The 20588-nt window shown below is 35.6% G+C and overlaps 1 protein-coding gene across 1 annotated transcript in view; it reads right to left on the bottom strand.

Annotated features, from left to right (window-relative positions):
- The window catches only part of TNIP3 (TNFAIP3 interacting protein 3), a 98353-nt gene that overhangs the window by 74152 nt on the left and 3613 nt on the right, over positions 1–20588 (bottom strand). Inside the window, exon 2 of the mRNA XM_032858551.1 lies at positions 11862–11947. Coding sequence (XP_032714442.1) covers positions 11862–11947 — 86 coding nt within the window. The remainder of the gene's footprint in view (positions 1–11861; positions 11948–20588) is intronic.

Raw genomic sequence — 20588 nt, 5'->3', positions numbered from 1 at the left:
AAAATAACTGCAGAATAATCAAGATCCTCTATTCTTTGATCCCAAGTGGGGCAAGATAACAGTTAATCATTTTGTTATGTGGTTTTTATTTACTCACTCAACAAATATGTATTAAAGTTTATTACGGGCCAAGAACTGTCTTAGATATTTCTTATAATACTTTTGTTATTGTAAGAGATAAGCCAATAACAAATTTTCTGGTAATACATATAACTATACCTAATCTTACATGACTGCTTTTAAGAAAATTACTGAAATTTGAAAATATTTCTGAGCAAACAATTTTCTATACCATAGCCTAATTTGGTTGCTAATTGGTTGTTTTAAATAGATCTGCATGGCAATTGAATGCTTACTATGTGTCAGAAGCTCTATATGTATTATCTTATTTAATCCTCAGAACTATGATTTTTCCCATTGGGAAGATGAGAAAATGAAAATTTTAGAGAGATTAAGTAATTTACTTAAAATGTGAGATTCGAACTCAGGCAGTCTGACTCAAGAAACTACATTCTTAACCACAATACAGTTTTTAAATGGTGAGATTGAAATAGTGGATGCCCTTTACTTGTCAGTAAATAAGAACTTCTGCTCTCAAGTTTGCACAAAAAGATAGGTGTGAGTGACCCTGGGCCATTGATGATAAGGGGTTTCACCAACTCCTAATAAATTACACCATATAATAATTAAACAAAGATTACCACTATATAGAGATGAAATAATTCCTTAGAAATGTTCTTATTTCTAATAGTCTTGAATTGAGCTAGGTTTGGTAATCATATGGTTGCTACTAAAAGTTATTATGGTTCTCTAAGGAATACAAATTACCCAGACTTCTAAATACCTATTATATGTTAGCAGCTGCTAATCCAAATTGCTCCACACATACTCCCAAATCCTTACAGATCAGCAAAATGGCAAATAAAATCCATAACAAGCACCTGCAGCATAAATAAATATCTTAGGCTGCTCGGGCTTCCATAACAAAATACTGCAGATTGGGTTACTTAAACAGGAGAAATGTATTTCTCACCATTCTGGAGTCTGGAAGCCCAAGGTCTCTTTAACAGTGGCAACCTTGGGAAGGCATGACTGAGGAGGGGAGGATGAGACTTGGAAAGAAGGAAACCCCTGTGGAATTTGGTGGTGAAAGGATATAAGTAAACAAGCTGTGGAATTGAACCCCATGGAAATAAAATCAGAATATACGTCAACCAGGAATACATCAACTACCAAAGGAAAATCATTTATCTTTATCAGCAGAAGAGGGTTCTCTTGAAATAAGGAACCTAGTAATACACACTCATCATATCTACAAAGAAACAACTCCTATCCTCAGTTCAGGAAAACGATTATAGGATGATGGGCAGTGCCCATTAAAAACTGAAAGAAAAAAATAGAAAATGAGAATTAAAGGAGTTTAGCTGATGGAAATATTCTTTAATAAAAACAAACAGGAAACAGAGGAAAACTGCAATAAAACACATGCCTCAACAAGTTAAGCATCTCTAAATGAGTATTCTTAGATGTAAAAAACAACCTTAAATCATAAATTCAGAAAACTCAGGACAGAAGTGGACAAAAAGCACAATTTAAAATGAGATATGATCGGGGCTCCTAGGTGGCTCAGTGGGTTAAAGCCTCTGCCTTCTGCTCGGGTCATGATCTCAGGGTCCTGGGATGGAGCCCTACATCAGGATCTCTGCTTGGCAGGGAGCCTGCTTCCTCCTCTCGCTCTCTCTCTGCCTGCCTCTCTGCTTACTTGTGATCTCTGTCTGTCAAATAAATAAATAAAAAATCTTTAAAAAAATAAAATGAGATATGATCAAATTCAAGAAAGAAATTGAAGATAAAGAAAAATAATTTCACCCATGAAGCCCAAATTACAAAGTATCCTAGGGAGAATAAATGTGCGCAAGTCTAATAAGAGATTTAGAATAAGGGAACACAACTAAAATGAAAGGATCAGAAAGAAGTACTAGGTATAGAACAACAAAACAGATCATGTATACATTGGATTTTCCTCAATAAGAAAAATAAAACAATGGAGTAGAACTACTATTAAAACTATAGCCAAAGAAAAAAATAAAATCTTAATCTTATTGTTATAATTTATACCTTGGAAATTATAAGACAGAGTCTAGCAAAACTGTTTACTTTTAAAGAATTGGAAAAAATATGATTGGGGAAAAAAAAACCCAAGAAACTTATGAAAGTTTCTTGACTGAAACATAACAAAAACATGACCAAAAAATGCCTTTTTTATTTAAGGAAGTATGAATAAAGAAGTTTGTATCCAGCAAAACTGTTTTATATGTATCAAAACTAAAGGAAATCTTGGCAAATGGACTGTTGATGAGTATTAAAATAGTAGATCTAAGAATGCATCCAGGATTCAAACAAAGGTAAGAACAAGTATGAAAAAGTCTTATGTAAATTGTGTGTGTTCTGACAAAGTAAAAGTAACTGAAAAAAACTGGAGAAGAGAAAAAGTAGAAATTAGAATAAGTTCATTGATTGCTGCATAGATTATAGATAGAAGTCAAATAATATCATTTAAGTCTAACAAATCATAGAAGCCTAATTAAGGGGAAAAAAGATAAAGGGAATTTTAAGAGTTATTAGCTAGAGTTAATCAACTACTAAAATCAAAATACAAGCTTCCCTAAATGCAAAAGTAAGTAATAAAAATTAGCACAATCGACAGATTAAGAAGAGGAGGAAAGAAAGTAAATCTAATATTAATATCGACATCAAGTAAAAAGACAGAATTGAGAGCAAACATACTGGTAATATCAACAAATGTAAATGGGATTAACTTGGCTATTTAATAAACAGGATTTTCAATGTGGCTTACAAAGCAAAACAAATCTTTGCTGAAGAACAGACACTCCAAAAACAAGTGATTCCGAGAGGCCAGAAGAAAAGGACTGGACTAAGACATAGCAGACGAATGAAGGCAAGGAGAATGCTGGGTTTGAGATCAGTGAGGCAAAATTCAGACTCGAAGCTTTAAATAAGACAAGTTAACACTCTATGAAATTAATTGGAAGTGAGTACACTTGATAGTTCACCTATCTCTGGCCATTAATTTGAAAATGTCAGAAAACATTAAGCCTCAGATAGTACCTAAACACTGGGCTCACTTATAAATATAAATATATACATGTATATATTTATAGAGAGAGCATGAGCAGGGGGAAATGCAGATGTGGAACAAAAGGGAGGAGGAAAGACTCTGAAGTCCACTCCACACGGAGCCCAGAGCCCAGTGCAGGGCTTGAACTCCAGACCCTGAGATAATAACCTTGAGGTCATGACCTGAGCTGAAACGATGCTTAACTGACTCGGCCATCCAGGTGCCCCTATAAACTAATTCTTAAAATTGATCTTGAACATACTCTATTTCAGTAACAATCAGATAAGCATTATATCAATAAGATAGATAGTACAGAGGTGCCTAGGTGGCTCAGTTGGTTAAGCAGCAGATTCTTGATTTCAGCTCAGATCATGATCTCAGGGTCCTGGGATGTTGCCCTGCGTTGGGCTCCATGCTCAGTGGGCGTCTGTTTCTCCCTCTGCCCCTCCCCCTGCTCATGCTCTCTCTCTTTCTCTCAAATAAATAAAATCTTAAAAAAAAAAAAAAGTAGATTATACATATCAATTAAACTCTTTTCTTGGAGCTCTGTTAAGATCCCAACAAATTAATTCTTTAAATTATACTAACCCACAAGGACAAAGAGAATTGGGAGAGGAGACACCAATAGATGAGATTTTTTCAATCAGTTTCTCGAAGAAGAAAAGCAGAAGTTGAAATTGCATTACTGGGACACAGGAAGTTAAAACCCGTCTCTTTAAAGAGAGAAAGCCACCAGGAAGTGAGGACAATTTGCCCCAAAGAGTCCTTAAGAGGCTAAGCTCTTGAAAGGAGTGAGGAAAAAGTTGAAAACAAGGGGATTGATTTGGTGTCTGATTTTGGAACATTTGAATCCCCGAGGTCTCTTCCCACGTGGACGTTTGCAGCCTGGCAACTGTCTTTAACATCCCTTGTTTGGCCAGAGGCTGATTCTTTTGGGAAGATAAAACCAAAGCCTCTGGATTCAGGGACAGAAGGCACAGAGGAGGACATGGAGGGTGGGGGTGAGAGGCTGCGCGAAAATCTACCGACTCAACTGTAGTAGCCTGAGATCATTTCCCTCATTTTTGCTCTAAATACCTATTAATCAGTCATGTGTCCCAAGACTACACATTTGGGAAAATCCTCACTAGAAAAATGGAATGGCCAGAAAAGAAGCAACGATCGGAAGTTCTGAGGTGATAAGGGAAATTCCAGGTTGGAGAGCTGAATGGCATTCAAGAAGTGAGGGTATTAGAAAAAACAGGGTCTGCTGGGATTTACTGTAGAGAAAATATCATAGGTAGGTTATTTGATTTAGTGAGGACATCTAGAAAGTCAACCAAGTCAAGTAGCAGAGCAACTTCTAACTGAAGAAAGGGATAATATTCTTAGGGAAGAAATTTTGACCAGAGTGAGGTACTTGTTTCAACAGTGAATAATATTTGGAGCAATAACAATACTGTAGAAGAAATCACTCTCTTTGTTCCTACAGAGAAGGTAAACTGGTGTGTATTATTTTTCTTGAGAGAATTGTGCAGTACATATCAAAAGCCTTAAGTTTTTCTAAATTTTCAGTCAATAATCCACTTTTAGGAATTTACCCAAAGGAGTGCCTGGGTGGTTCAGTCAATTAAGCATCAGACTCTCGACTTATTTGGCTCAGATTATGATCCCAAGGTCCTTGAGATCAAGCCCCAGGTTGGGCTCCATGCTCAGCAGGAGGTCTGCTTGAGATTCTCTCTCCCTCTGTCCCTCACTCTGCTCTCTCTCTGTCTCCAAAAAAAAAAAGAAAAAAAAAAGGAATTTACTCAAAAAAACAAAAGTGAATGTGCACAAAAATTTTAAATACAAGTGTACTTGTTGTAGCATTTTTTTTCCTGATAGTAAAAGACTGAATTCAACCTAATGTCTCAAACAGGGAATAAATAAATAAATAAATGAATATTGAAACATTATATAACTAGATATATTGAGATAAATATTTACTTGGGAAAATATTTATAATACACCTACTAAAAAGAGTTTCAAAACAACTTTGGCTATGGTCCTATTTTTTTTTTTTAATTTTATTTGTTTGTTTGACAGAGAGAGAGAGACCACAAGTAGGCAGAGTAGCAGGCAAAGAGAAAGGGGGAAGCAGGCTCCCTGCTGAGCAGAGAGCCCGATCTGGGGCTCAATCCCAGGACCCTGAGATCATGACCTGAGCAGAAGGCAGAAGCTTAACCCACTGAGCCACCTGGGCACCCCTATGGTCCTATTTTTAAAGAAAAAAATGGAGAGACAGAGAGACATCTGTAAAATTCTATCAGTAGCTATTTGGGATAGTGGGTTTAAACCTAATTTTTCTTTTCTTTTTTTCTTTTTCCATCTGTATTTTAAACATGAAGACGTTTTGCATAAATACAGGAACTCTGAAAGTTGCCATACACAGAAAGAAGTGACTTAGAGCTAATGTTTTAATGTTGTAATTAGAAAACAAAAACTAACTTCAAAAAGAAAGAGAAAGACAAGGAGGATAAGAGGATGGCATGGTGGCAGGTTAATTTGTAATGACCAGAAAATGGTTCTTCTTAGAGTAAGAGTAGAGCAACCTTGCAGGCTAAATTAATCTTCACTGTATCCCCTCATTCTGCAAATGTTTTCAGGGCACTTACCATGTGCTATACATTGTGATCACCTCTTTTTCTATACAAAGCAACTAACCATTCAGCAGATAAGATATGGAAACAACTGGAAGAAACCAAGAATCATACACCAAAGCTTACTTTTCCATGTACCCTTTTAACCTACTCCAAATTTAGATATAAATGTGAAAAGACTTTCCAAGCTGTGTAAAATAGTAAACAAATTTAAGTCTGATTATGAATAATAGCAGCCCAACACTGTCGTATTCCAGTATTTCAAGTATTAATAATGACAGGATAAGCTGTGAAACTTAAGTTTTGCTGCTAATATTTATATTTCCTTTCTTGCTTGTGTTCTAATATAAGGGTAATATGGTAAAGAGTAAAATGAAAAATTTTTTTTAAATACAAAGCAAGCCAAATGGTTTCAATCTTAAAATAAGTTTTATTTTGGTGCACCTGGGTTGCTCAGTGGGTTAAGCAGCCGGCTCTTGATTTTGGCTCAGATCTCAGGGACCTGGGATCCAGCCCTGAGTAGGGCTCCACACTCAGTAGGAGGTCTGTTTGAGGATTCTTTCTCTTTCTCTCTTTCCCTCTCCTTCCCCACCTCAAATAAATAAATAAATCTTTAAAAAAATATGTTTTATTTTGTTTTTTAATGTGCTGATATTTTCTACAACAACAGAAAACACTGATCTGGTAATATAAAGAGAATAATGGAACTTACATGGTTAAAACAATGGAAGTAATTGTTTTGGAAAGCGGATGTCCCTATCTTAGAAATATTTTCTGGATGTGAAATCTCTAGTCTAGTTGCCTTGGAAAATGAGGTGATGTGTGAAGTAAGTAATTAGAATCCTAACAGAGCAGTATATTCCGAATATAAAGCGACAGCCAGAGTACTGTACCAAAATAAAAATTTAGTAAATGATATAAATGACTAAAAGTGGGGAATAAAAATTTATATCAAATTCTGCTCATAACTTGTCTACTCTCTAAAGTAAACCTATGTTTGAATAGACAGTTTTCGAAGTAGAAACCTACCAGAGGTTGAAAAAACCTGATTTGCTGAGGGTATTTAAGTTTTCAATTTATATTAAAGAATAAAAGAGAAAGATCTAGACCAACATAAACTGAATTTTCCAAATTCGAGTTCCTTTATTTTTTTCATTATTTCATCACATAGTATATTTAAGTGACTTCCTGTCCTAACAGCACAAAGAGAGTCGTGAATTTGTTATTTCCAAATTGCCCTGAAAACCAGAGTTTTGCTAATGCAGTATCTTCCATCATGTTATTCAGCTCAAACTGTGTCAAGTTTGATCCATGGAAACTGACTGTACTGCCTTAGAAGGATCTGTGGATTTAATTAGCACATTGGAGGAGATGCCTTGAGCTTAAATTCTGAAGCCTTTAGCAAAAAAGGCAACTCTAAGAGTTAGCACACGCAGAAAAAGAAGACTAATATACAGCTCATTCAGCTAACTGCATGTTATTTGTGACCTGCCCAGCAAGCTCTGTCCCTCCACAGTTAATATCAAAGACGTTTCTGTTGAGGTAAAAGCTGGCTAAGACAGTATCTGAATACACAAATTTCATGCTGAGAGGCAGAAGCTGTCCTTCCCAGATAACTGATAAGTAGATTCTTTTTTTTTAATCTAATTTAATTTTTTTTTCAGTGTTCCAAAATTCATTGTTTATGCACCACACCCAGTGCTCCATGCAATACGTGCCCTTCTTAATACCCACCACCAGGCTCACCCAACCCTCCACCCCCTCCACTCCAAAACCCTCAGTTTGTTTCTCAGAGTCCACAGTCTCTCATGGTTTGTCTCCCCTTCCGATATCCCCCAACTCCCTTCTCCTGTTCATCTCCCAATGCCCTCCGTGTTATTTCTTATGCTCCATAAGTAAGTGAAGCCATATGATAATTGACTCTCTCTGCTTGACTTATTTCACTCAGTAGATTCTTCGGGGAATTTTAATTTGGTGTTCTTTCCACCAGCATCTCCCCAGCACTTCTTAGCACATAGTAGGAATTTCTCAAGTGCTTGTTGCATTGAATCAAAGAGTTTATGCAGGCATAAAGTGTCAAAAACAGACAGAACAAAAGACATACTATGGATATCTGTTTAGGCATTCTGTGTAAGCTAGGCCTCAGAAAATGAAAAGTGTGTTTTCATCCCGTGGGGGTTGTTTACATGGAAGAAGCTTTTCCTAAATGTGCTTTATAGAGTCTGGCTGAAAACACAAGTTTTCCAAAAGCCCCTTGTCTTAAATCTCTGTGAATTTATACATCTAATAAAAATTAGTTTTAGTTAATGTTACACATAAACACATAATTGAGATACTGTCCAGAAATCCGATATGACTTTGATGTTTACTAGTTTGAATATCTATAATTTATGAAAAACTGACAAATTTGTTTCATGAACTTTAATATTGAAACTACTTAAAGCATGACTAAGAATTAGCAAAATTTATGAGAAAAAAAATTATGATGACCTGTGATGTTCTGTGAGTCACTAAAAATACTCAACACTTCAAAATCATTTCTCTTCTACCTGATGAAACAATCTGAGAGGACAGAAAATAATTTATGTCTTTCTGAGAAAGTAGATGGTACCACTAACCTCTCTTCAATGTGGACAGCAACTGTGCAAGCTGTCTTTTGTTCTGCTTTTCCAAAATAGTTTAATTTAGGGTCAGGTAAGAAGGAAGTTAAAAACAAAGAAGCCAAAAGAATTGTAAAAATGCTGATGATATCATGAAAGAGATCACTTTAGCTTTCTCTTACCAAATACATAGTCTTGCTCTAACAAAAACATCTGCCTGTCACCCCATAAACGTCCCCGCACTTCTCTTCCCTTTATGAGCAAAAAATGGAGTTTTAAGGGACATTTAATAGCCAGCAGCTGTTTGGCTGCCAAATACTGCAGCTGGAGGGGAGTATACTATTCATATGGAAAAAAAAAAAAAAAACCCACACACAAAAAAACAAAAAAACAACCAAAACCCCAGCAACTATTGTTTTATTTTTATTTACTTATTTATTTTTTGGGGGGGGGGTTATTTGTCTTTTTTAATCGAAAAGCTAACAGACTGGCTAGTTACATTTCCCCCCCCAACCACAAATTTAGTAGTAACTGAGTCTCTTTGCTTTATTTTCTTAAAGTACACCAATGTTTTGCATAATGGCATTTGAGTTCTCTGAATATGGGGAAAGACACAGAAGCTCCTTAAGTGCATCTAAAACCAGTACATCGTGCTGGGAAGGCAATGAATGACTGAGATTGTATTCAATCGTGTTAAATAATAGGCTGAAAGAGTGCCATCATAAATAAGTTTAATGCCAGGTAAAAGAGGCAATTCATGAGAATTTAACATTCATTTTATCCTTCTGAGATTACCTCTACATGAGGCTATAATGAATCATAGTAGTTTTCCTTGCTAAGTTATAATTTTCTGAACACATAATTCATTTTAAAAATACTCACATTTCTTAAAATAAACTTTAAGACAGACAAACATTTACCTTAGAAAAATTAAGATGAGGAGCTAGCATTATAAGAGTACTCCAAAACAAAGATGCTTTGAGATCCTATTAAAGGAAGATAAAAAACTATAAAATACTGTATTTACTTAGATAATCCTTCCCTGGGATCCATAAAAACCTCTACTCTTTACTTCTACTTTGTAAAGAAGCTTGGTATGACATCCATAGTATCACCACGTAGTACTTGAAGAGATGGCAAATTTTACCCCTGGAGAGCCTAAAATGGTTCAATTAGAAAGGAGACCGGTTAGGAAAGCAGGAGGGAACAATGACTCAGCACTCTGCCCCGTTGCTTCTCCTCTCCCTTTTTCCTTCTTTCCTTCTCACCTCCCCTGAGACAGAAACACAGCCTGCAGTATCTGCTTCATCCACTCACACTTCTTCTGGACCCTGAGTCATATACATCTTGAAAGGTTAACCTGAAAACTATCTCTTGAACATTCCAAATTACTGTTAAAGACCTACCCCCGCTTTCTCTCAGAAATACACATTTTTTTTTACTACTGTAGAAAAAAATACGTTAACTACTAAATTCTGCGTAATTTTCATCATTAGTAAATGGAGAGAATCTCAACATGCCTGTGCACTGCAGGAGGAGGCAACAGAGTAAGACCCAGGAACCCATGGAGTCCTTCTAATTCTCCACATGAAGACAATGGTGTGGGGGGAGGGGAGGAGGTTAATCCCCACCTCTTCAGAGTGGATATACAGAAAATGCTAAGGATATACATATCTTCAAAACACAGAAACAATGGATGCGACTGCCTTCTTTCCGTCTCTTTTCCCTCCTTCTTTTTTTCTTTTCCTCACTTTTCTTCTTTCTCTTTTAAATTGGTAAAATGTGGCAAACATGGACCTCTTCTATCAAAGGAGAGTAAGGTATCAGCTTTCCTAGAAATCACTCAATATTGTAGGTTGTATTCTATGCTTCTGTAATATCTATAGTATCTTAGAGTTGTCAGTATAATTGGTTAATCACCAGAGTACTTCTGTGATGTACATTTTGTATTTTACTTACGTTTGATAAAATTCTATATGAAATAGATCAGTGCTTATTGTGGACCTACTGTTAAAGTGGGTTATACTGCTGTATGTTGAGTTTTTTCTCTTGAGATAGATTAAATCTTATCAGGGAGAGAAGTACACACAGCACAGTTATAGAATAACAAAGAGTAGTACAAATTAAGATGCTAAACTTATACAGTTAAAGACTAACGTGCTTGTTATAGACACTGGTTGAGAGGAATGTGAGGAATTGACATTTCTATAATTATTCAAGCTTCTAATTTTCCTCCTTGCCAATTGTAAGCACTGTTGCCAGATTACCCTATTGTCAATGCCTTGTTCAAAATTCCCTCCCCTCATATGGGGTCATGATTCCCATACTGAAAGTACATATGGACCTCTTTTCTTGAGTAGCTTTTCACAGACCAAGAACCCTGAACATGTGTCTGTGTCTCCAGACCTACAGGTTATGAGAACACTAATTTGAGAAACACTGGCTTATGAACCTGAGTTTTATTATTTCTTTAACTTTAACTTAAAGAAGTTTTGTCTTTATAGACAGAGAAACACTGCTCTACAGAATAAGTTGCTGGCTCTTTAGTCTCTCACTCAAGATGTGTTTTGTATTACATGCCAGATGTGGAAGCCAGAATGAACTGCTTACTGGTCCCTACACAAGTCCTCATTTTCCTGTGAGGACATTTTTTGTACACATTCTGCCTTGAGCCCGAAACACTTCTTCCTTCTCTTTTTCATCTTTTCTCCCATCTTCTTTTGCTAGAAGTCAGGCCAAACAACTCCTTCTTCTGGCATCTTTTTATGGCCACAACTAGGATTCTCACCTTCCTCTGATTTCTCAGAGAAGGGTATATAGGCCTTACTTATGAGGCAACTGCTGAAGGTATAATATACTGAGGTATGTGTCTGGTTTTTCACTTCTGAACAGCAAGCAAGCTAGAGGATAGTGTCTGTATCTGACTCATCTTCTGCAGGTAGCAAGCAAAATATCTTGCACCTAAAAGGTGCTATATAAAAAGTCAAAGAAAAAGCTATGTGGGTCAATGAATAGAAAGCTTGAGAAAATCTATAAAGGGTTGAGAGAATATGGAAAGTGATTGAGGATGGGATTTTTTGATGTAGTAAATTTCTCACACTATCCCTCAGCTAAGGATTTAATAACTCAGGAGAGAAGATATCACGATCACTTCACGTTATTAATGAACTAGAGTTGTTTTCTAGGAGCTAATTTCTGCTATTCAATAGAAATTATCTCAAGGTCCAAACTTGCCAAGGTAAATTTACCAAATACTTAAAAAAATAAACAAAAACCTCCAAGACCTACCATAGATTCTTGCCCCCGAGAGAGCAACAAAAGAAAATATATTCAAGTAATCCACATTGTTATCCCCCCTCTTTTTCTTATCTACCCTATATGGTTTGATCCAGTTAGGTTCTCATCCACTTTTAGTGGACTCATCATCTGTGTCTGACGGCAGAAGTGCTCAGTTAGAACATTATTATTATAGGCATATATCCTCTAAATCAAATGTCATATTACCTTTCAGAATCCTCCGGATGATTGGTGAACATTACCAGTTTCTCTTCGTGTTTCTCATTTTTGTTTATGCGTCGTCCACATGGAATCTAAAAGAAAAAAAAATATAAAGGACGTGAGGCTCGGATGGGTCTCAAGGGAAGGTAACCATGTCAGTGACTAGAGAAGAAAACCACCTGTTAAATACATTTTTCATCAAAAGCCATGTTTTTATTCTCATGTCTTGTTTTCAGCACTGCCAGTTATGAGAAAACAGACCACAAAGTCGCCTTCTGCCTAGTTTCAACCAAAGGTAAAACACTAGGTATAAACATAAAGACTCAGTCTTTCGGTTGTAGAAGAGTCTCATGACAGGGAGAAATTGTCCAGGAGCAAGTAAAAGAAAGCTGGACATTTCAACGGACGAGTCATAAACTGTTAACGTTGTCAGACTGACATGTTTGTAGTTCAATTAGCCACAGTCCAGGAATGAGTTTTCCAGGAGTCCTAATGACCCAAGGACACCAAGAACATTCTTTTCAGAACACCATTCATTCCAGATTTTTCTCCAATGAAAGTTGTTAATTATTTCTATGATTTTTGGATAATAAGGGAATTGGTGATGTGACCATTAAAAGGGAATAAGGAATTAAAAAGAAAACTGTATGTAAGACACAGAATTTTTTAAATTTCCCATTTTTTTTCTATTAATTGCAGTGTAAGCACCCAACTTTGTCCAAACATTATATAGACTTCATAGTACCTCGTGAGGCTTATAGTAGATTCTTGAGATTGAAGCATTTGAAGACTTGTGTGTGTTAAAAGCCAATTCCTGCAGGCATTTAACACATTTTAAATGCATCTGGAAACCACTAATTGCTGTGATCCCATTAGAAAATGTAGGCAGTTCAGGTCTGCAAGAAACATGAAACCAGCTTGTCTGAGTTTCATGAGTTTCTATTTAATTGTAACAATAACCAAAAAAAAAAAAAAAAAAGGGAGGGGAGGTTGTTTGTTAAAATGATCTTAGAATTTGTTTCAGCTATTGGCAAGCTGTCTGTACATAGTGTGGGAGGGTGGCTTTTTTATTTTGTTTTGTTTTTAGCTTGTGACAGCTGTTTAAAAGTCATCTGTTACCACCATGGTAGCCAGTTAGTAGATGAAAGCAAATGCCTTTCAGGACTGTTGTAGGAATTGGACCACCAACTAGTACAGCTATCTTTTAATTATGGAGTATTGAAAAAGTGCCCAGTTTCTTTATATGGCACTCTGGAAATATTACACAGTTCTGCAAATGCATTGAAAAGGCAGGCAAATGAGGTGCTACCTGACAAACTAACTTACAGTAAGTGCTTATGCTGTAATTTCTGAAAATACATTTTAAAAATGTATTTAATTAATTCATTAACATAAATTTGTAGAAAAGTTTTTAAAAATGTCTTCAATGCCTTCATTATCTTTAAAACTACTTTTAAAAAAGTGATAATATCACAAAAGATCTGAAATGACACATGGAGTCCTGGAGTGTCAGAGAATCATGGGATTGAGACCTTGGAGAATACTCTGAGTGTTTTGGCACCATCATCTTATAAGAGAAAAAACCAGAAGCTAGAAGAGGACAAGTGATTTGGCTAAGTAATGGCTGATCTAGGATTAGATGTCAAGCCAATTGAACTCATAGTCCATGATTTTCTACTGTTTTTTTTTTATTTTCAAACATGATACAGACAAAATTTCAAGTTTGAAATAAGGGAAGATATCATTTTAATACTAAAATATTTTAAAAGTAACATACAAAAATTTTACATTATGAAAGAAACTCATAAAAGTATACATCGTTCTTTTTTTTTTTTTTTTTTTTTTCAGAGAGAGAGACAGAGCACTTGTGCTTGAGCATGGGGATAGGTAGAGAGAGAAGGAAGGAGAGAATCTTAAGCAGGCTCCACGCTCATCACAGAGCCCGAGTCAGGGCTTGATCCCAGGATCCCGAGATCAATGACCTGAGCTGAAATCAAGAGCTGAACACTTAACTGACTGAGCCAAGTGCCTCCCAAAACTCATAAAAGTATATTTCTTAGGTAAGAACATTGTATCAATTGAACTAAGTAAACAACCCCAAAACAGCATGTGGAGAGGGAAATTTCCATACTTAGAATTTTACTGTTTAAGATTCACAGATAAAACCTCTAAGGCAGTGGAAACACACAAGACTGGTATCATAAGGTATTATTTTACTGAACATTCTATTTCCTTTCTAAATAGCCTTTTCATATGCTGAGATTTTATACTTGATATTATTCTATATAGAAGTCAAAATACCGAGTAATGATAATCAGAAAAGCCAATAGCCAATAGCCAAAAGCCAATATTATAACTTCTAATAGTTTATCCTTTTTTATTGATAGAGATATTTTTCCAACTGAATGGCGACAAAGAAGACAATTAGTAAAGGACACTTGGCAGTTAAAAGACTTTTCTTTCAAGTGGAAACAAATAAAACAAGCCAACCCTAAGGACCCAGGGCGCTTCTTAATAGCAGTGCCTCATTTGTTTTAATCATAGAGAAAATGAACAACTTCAGAAGTCTCTTAAGACTTAGCAAATATTCGTGTGCCTCTGAACTTTATCTTACTAATTACAATTCAGGGTGACATGAAACTGTAACATAAGGAATTCTCCTCAAGTTCTCTCTTCAACAGTTCTTCACTGAGCAAAAGCACAAAATCAGTCTAAAAAGGAGGGAATGGATTTCCAAAATTTTTATTGGCTGGTGTGGAGACATGAAAATGTGTAGGAACAAAGCCCCTACAACAAACCAGCAGACATTGAGTCAGAACTGCCAATTCCAGCAGTACATTGCACTTACCTTGGATTATGGTTCATTAATGTCTTATAAAATATTAATTCAAACCTTTTATCTTGCTAACCATTTTAAGTATTTGAAACAGATTCTAAATGGGACAACCAAGTTAACACAGAACATGGCGGATTTTCATTATGGCAAATTGTATTTGAATACCAAACAGTAGAAAGATAAAGGAAAGATGGTGTACCTCACCCTTCTTAATTTCAGATTTAGGCTTTGAATCTTAACCAAAAGATTTGCAATTAAAACCATCGATGTTAGAGTACCTGACTGGCTGACAGCACCCTCTAAGGTAAAAGCAAACACATTTCTGTTTCCATCATTTGGTTACTTTTTTTTTTTTTCCTTTTCTTGTCCCCCTCCCTTACTCCTCTTTTTAAGGAGGGATTTTCCCCCTCCCCTGCTCAAGAAGCAGCTGTTGCTTTCTGTTTAACTTAACCAAAAGATGTCCTGGATTCTTGGATGGATTTCAGTAAATCAGTGAAGATCGTAAGCTGTTTGATTGTTTAAGCAGAAGTTTACACAATCCACAGTTCCAAAATAACACAACTTTAGAGGATAAACTTACTTTGGGAAGTAAACCAAGTTTTATGAGCTTTTTGCCATTTGTGGTGACAGCTTTTAATACACTTGGATTTCTAAAGTTAGATTCAAAGACTAGGATGTGAGTATTAGAGGTCATAGTCAACTCTGCAAGAATCTGTTTTATAGACCTTGAAAATGTCATGTTAAAAATTACCAAAGAATTCTTCCATCATCGTATAAGTTTTTGTGTTGGTCAAGCCTATGCTATAGCATTGGAATATATCAAAACATATGTGGAATCAAAGGCCCGAGAGCTCCACTTAAGAGAGAAAAATCTTGAAGCTGACAAGGAGTTTTTATCTGTATACAGTGCTCTTTCCTCTGGGACATATAATTTAGAACCTGTAATTCTCACCTAGAAAGTCTGTTTCATTCCAGTATCCACCTGTACTAAAATCAAAATCAAATGTGAGCCAGATTCAATACATTAAGGATGGAATGTTCTAGGTAAGTACTAAAAACATCATGAAAATTACTATTCTTATATCTATATATATATATATATATGATAAAAATAAATATGTTATAAGACCACATGCCTTACATATAAAGGCATACTTACTTACTTATACTTACATATAAATGCAATTTTATTGATTTTTTTAGAAGTGATGTTTTAGTGTCTAATACATAAAAAAACTTTCATATCATTCACACAAGAGACCTATAGATAGTGAGTTGATCAAAAAACTATTTAAGGCTGGCAATCATGAAGAATAATATATTAGTATCATATTAATTTATCCTATTTTAAAATACCCAGGTGCACATCAATTGGCAATCTCTCTTTTCCAAGTAGGAGGCTACTGATGGTAATCCACATGGGCTTTCTGGCCCACAACGAATCCTCTGTGAATTCTAGTTGCGGTTTTTTTACAAGGGAACTAGAATTTTAAGACATTTACGAAGCTATCTGAAAATAATGCTTTTAGATCTTTATAATATTTGTCCAATCTTTTATATTTGCCTCACCCACATCCAGTTTAAATTTAGCAACTCACCGTTACTGGATGTTTCCAAGGGACTCAAATGAGCTTGTTTAGAAACAGCAATTCTTTTATCTTTTTTGTACTCATGTGTCATCAGCTTATATAAATTGTATCTAAAGTGTGTAATTGGAGGAAAAATAAGATCGTCATAAATACTCGGGGGAACAATAAAGGCTGATTCTTGGTGTAACGTCCCACTCAACTTTGGAAACAGAAATAAGTGAATGCCCTCAGCTGTAAGCATTCAGCGTGCCTTGAGTACCAGTCTGTGTGTTTTACAAAAAGAATGGTCAGCATGGTTAATCCATGCTGCCTTGGTTAAGCGGAGGATAGAAAAAGAGCAATAGTTTCAGTCAGGAGTGGGAAAACCCTGCAGGGTCAGGAAACTAACATCATTGGTGGGGCTCGGCGGTAGGACCTGTGAAGAACCAGTTAATGAATGCCCTGCCTAAAGGTTTTAAAATTCCATTTTTTCAAAAACAACAAAGTGAACAAACAAAACACAATTCTCTCTAAAAAAATTCCTTCCTACTTACTTTCCGCAATTATTGAGTGTATTTTTCATAACCTTTTGTCCCTTCCAAAGCATGAGCTTCTTTGATGCCAATATGCAGATAATAATGCTAACAGTTTTGAGTTCCTTGTTATTATTAGTAAGAAAGAAACGTGGTAAAAAAAAGCACATCACATTAGACACTTTTTTCCTCTGGTCCCAATTCTTAAATTACCTAGATATGAAATCTTAAGGATAATAATTATTTTCTCGAGGTTGACTATCACTGACAAATAGTTACTGTCAGCATGGGATGGTGAGCATGATCACTACTACTGGATTAATGCTTAGCGCAGAAGTGCAGCACGGGTGCTATTGCCTCCATGTGTGGCTCTCCTTCAAGTAGTGAACTGGGGAGCTAAAGGGCCAAAGAAAGTTTTCTTTATGCTTAATGCTCTATTATATTGACTAGTAAGAAATAACTTCAAGCATATAGGTTTTTTTCCAAAGCTTGCAAGCCATTGGCAATGTGTTCCTTCTTACCTGGACCACTGGAGTAGCCTCCTAACTGCTGTGCCTCCTTCTCTTGGCTTCCTTCTATCTGCTCTTTACATTGTAAGCATCGGATGTTTGTTTGTTTGTTTGTCTGTTTTTGAAAACATATATCTGAACTTGTCATCTCCCCTTTCTCCACCCCCACAATAAAAGCACCTTAATGGTTTTCCATGATAATGACCAAAGTCTTTGTAATAGCTAAAGAGCTCTGCATGTCTTAGATGGGTTACTTACTGGATATAGGAGATGATGGTTGTTGGTTGTGTGGGAACACTTCTGGTATTGCAAGATGCTTAACATCATGGTCCCCCAATTATTATGATAACCAAAAATGCTCCCTTTCCCGCCATTGACCCAGAAGCATTTTTCAGCCTCTTCTCTATCACCCATAAGAAAATTTTGTCAGTTTCTTAAGGTGCCATGTTCCCTTCTGCTGCAAACTTTGAAGCAGTTGTTGTTTCTTAGATTGTTCTTCTCTTTAAAGTAAATCTTTCCTGACTTCCCATATTATACAAATTCCTTTAATATGTACTCTTAGAACTATATGAACCTTCCTCATGTAGCAATTATCATAATCGCAATTTCCCTATTTTGATGTGTGAGTGATTACTTGCTAAAGACCATTCTTCTCCCCTAGACTGTAAATTCTGTGATTTTATGCCTGTTCTGTTCACAACTGAATCTCCAGTACCAAGTACGCTGCCTGGAATATATATGCTAAATGTTCCACAAACATCCAGTTCATGAATTGAAGAATATTAATTATGCCAGCAGTTAATAGTACATGGAACTGTAACATTTTTTAAAAAGATTTATTTGTTTTAGAAAGAGAGAGAGAAAGAGAGAGGAGGGAAGACGGGCAGAGGGAGAGAAAAAAATCCCAAGCAGTTTCCACACTCAGTGAGGACAGAGCCCAATTTGGGCCTTGATCTCACAACCCTGAGATCACGACCTGAGCCGAAACCGAGAGTCAGGCGCTTAACCAACTGAGCTAACCAGGCACCCCAAGAACTGTAAAATTTTTCATACAAAATCCTGAATATGGTTTCCTAATTATACTTCAGCTTTGTCTAAATTATTGTTTATACGTTTCTATGTTCAAGAAACTTTAGTCCCACAGATCCCTATCAAAGTCATCATATCCCCCAAAAATTTTAAAAAGGGAAAAAAAGAAGGAATTCACTTAGCAGGAACTATAAAACGTTCAGGTGATTATAAAACCAACCTATAAGCAAAAAGCTAAGATTCAATTAAAATACTTCAGATAATTTCTATTCAAAATTAGGCAAATACTCAAGGTTTTTAAGAACATGATAATGTCATAAAAATAAGCATATGTTCTAGGTTTTCATTCATTTATATCTTCTAGCAAGTAAGATTCCTATATCTAACAGATACTTAAGGCCCTTTGAGTGCAGTGTGGAAGAAATTGGAGGAGAGGAAAATACATACCAGTCTCATTTACAGTAATGGCTTGAAGGAAATTAAGAATAAGAAAGATTTTTGGCTACACATCGTTTGGCTAAACCAAAAGAAAGAAATACCCAAAAGAACTGCCGTTTTTTTTTTTTTTTTTCCATTTCATGTTTCTGAGAAAGGTGTCAAATTAGGGGACTTTTATCATCTATTTCCTTCTAAGAAGTCTTTTTGTTTTATAGCAATAAAGTAAAATTTTTTGCCATTACAGATTCTCTATTACTCAATCCTATCAGGCCACCTGCACTACTTCTATATGGAAGACTGACATCTGGAAACTGACACTGGAGAAGTTCCTGAACCAGGAGTCAGGAGACCAAGATTCTGTCACTAGGGCTATCACTAAACATGCTTGTTCCTGAATAAGGTGTTTATCACCATTCTGAAGTGAGCCAAGATTGGACATTATAATGGCTAAGAGCCCTTCCAAAACACAGGCGCTATGGAATTGGTTATCCTAGGGTTATATACATTGCAATATCACTCATGCTGCATGTATCTGAGAAAGTCACCAAAATACAACCAAAGGCCAATTCTTACCCTATAGAGAGGATTTTGTTGTCCATATAATAGTCCCTCATTCTGCAGCAAGATAAGCATATGTTTACTCTGGGTCTTTATCCTGCTTAGCTTTGGGAACTATTCTTGGAGTGTGGATTTCTACTGAAGAACTTCACTGAAGTTCCCTAAATGATGAATTCACCTTTCTTAACATGTATATTGTAAAAAGGATTGGATTTAGTGTCAAACAAGCTTTGGGACTCCTGGCAAATTATTTAAGCTCTCTGAGCCCCAATATATCCTCATCTGTGAAGTAGGATAATACTTCCCATCTTCAAAGGGAAGAACATAAGGATTAAATAAGAGATAGGATTTGAAAGCCTTTCTAATTCATTGGCATTACAAGCACATTTGCCTAGAGATGCCTATTCGGTACTATAGTAATGATCAGATGCACTATTTAGTATACCCTAACTAAAAATGGCAGAATTTAAATCTTGTTTATTGTCTAAAACTTGCTGTAAGCCTACAGAGAAAGTGACTTTTATGGAACATGAGTGCTAGTATGTATGTTATTATTTGTGGATGTTGATTGTTCTGCTGATAATCATGAAAATGTGAGAGTAAGGATGTGTTGTTTGCTTTAAGAAAATACGCTTTAAGTGAATGTATTCTGACTGACATCAAATTTTTAAACAATAGAAGCCATATCAGAGACTCTATTTCAAAATATTGTTATTATTATTAAAAGCAAGCAATTGTAAGATAAAAGGGATTAAGAGTACACTTACAGTGATGAGCACTGAGTTATGTATAGAAATGTTGAATCATTATATTATACATCTGAATCTATATAACACTGTTAATTTTACTTCAGTTAAAAATATATTAAAAGATCAAATGATTGCAGTAAGTCTAAATATCAGTGACCACAAAGAAATAACCTTGGAATTTTAACATGTGATTATCTCCAGATTAACAAACTACTTAAATAACTATACTGTTATTTAACAGGTGATCATCTATACTATACTGTTAATATAGTATATATATATATACATATATATAATATAATAACTGTACTATTATTTAACAGGTGATTATCTCCAGATTAACAAACATACTTAAATAACTATACTGTCTCAAGATGACACTAACAAAAATAAGTGAAAGACTTTAATTATAATAAGAATTAATTAATAATTGTTGAGCTCAGCTCTGGGATTTTAGTAAAGGAATTCTGTTGGTAATCAAAAGTTGAGATGAGACTTGACCCCTGAACCCTG

This window comes from Lontra canadensis, unplaced genomic scaffold (assembly GCF_010015895.1).
Source record: "Lontra canadensis isolate GAN:19392208 unplaced genomic scaffold, GSC_riverotter_1.0 scaffold1, whole genome shotgun sequence".
Classification (NCBI taxonomy): domain Eukaryota; kingdom Metazoa; phylum Chordata; class Mammalia; order Carnivora; family Mustelidae; genus Lontra; species Lontra canadensis.
This window is presented reverse-complemented; position numbering and strand designations above follow the sequence as displayed.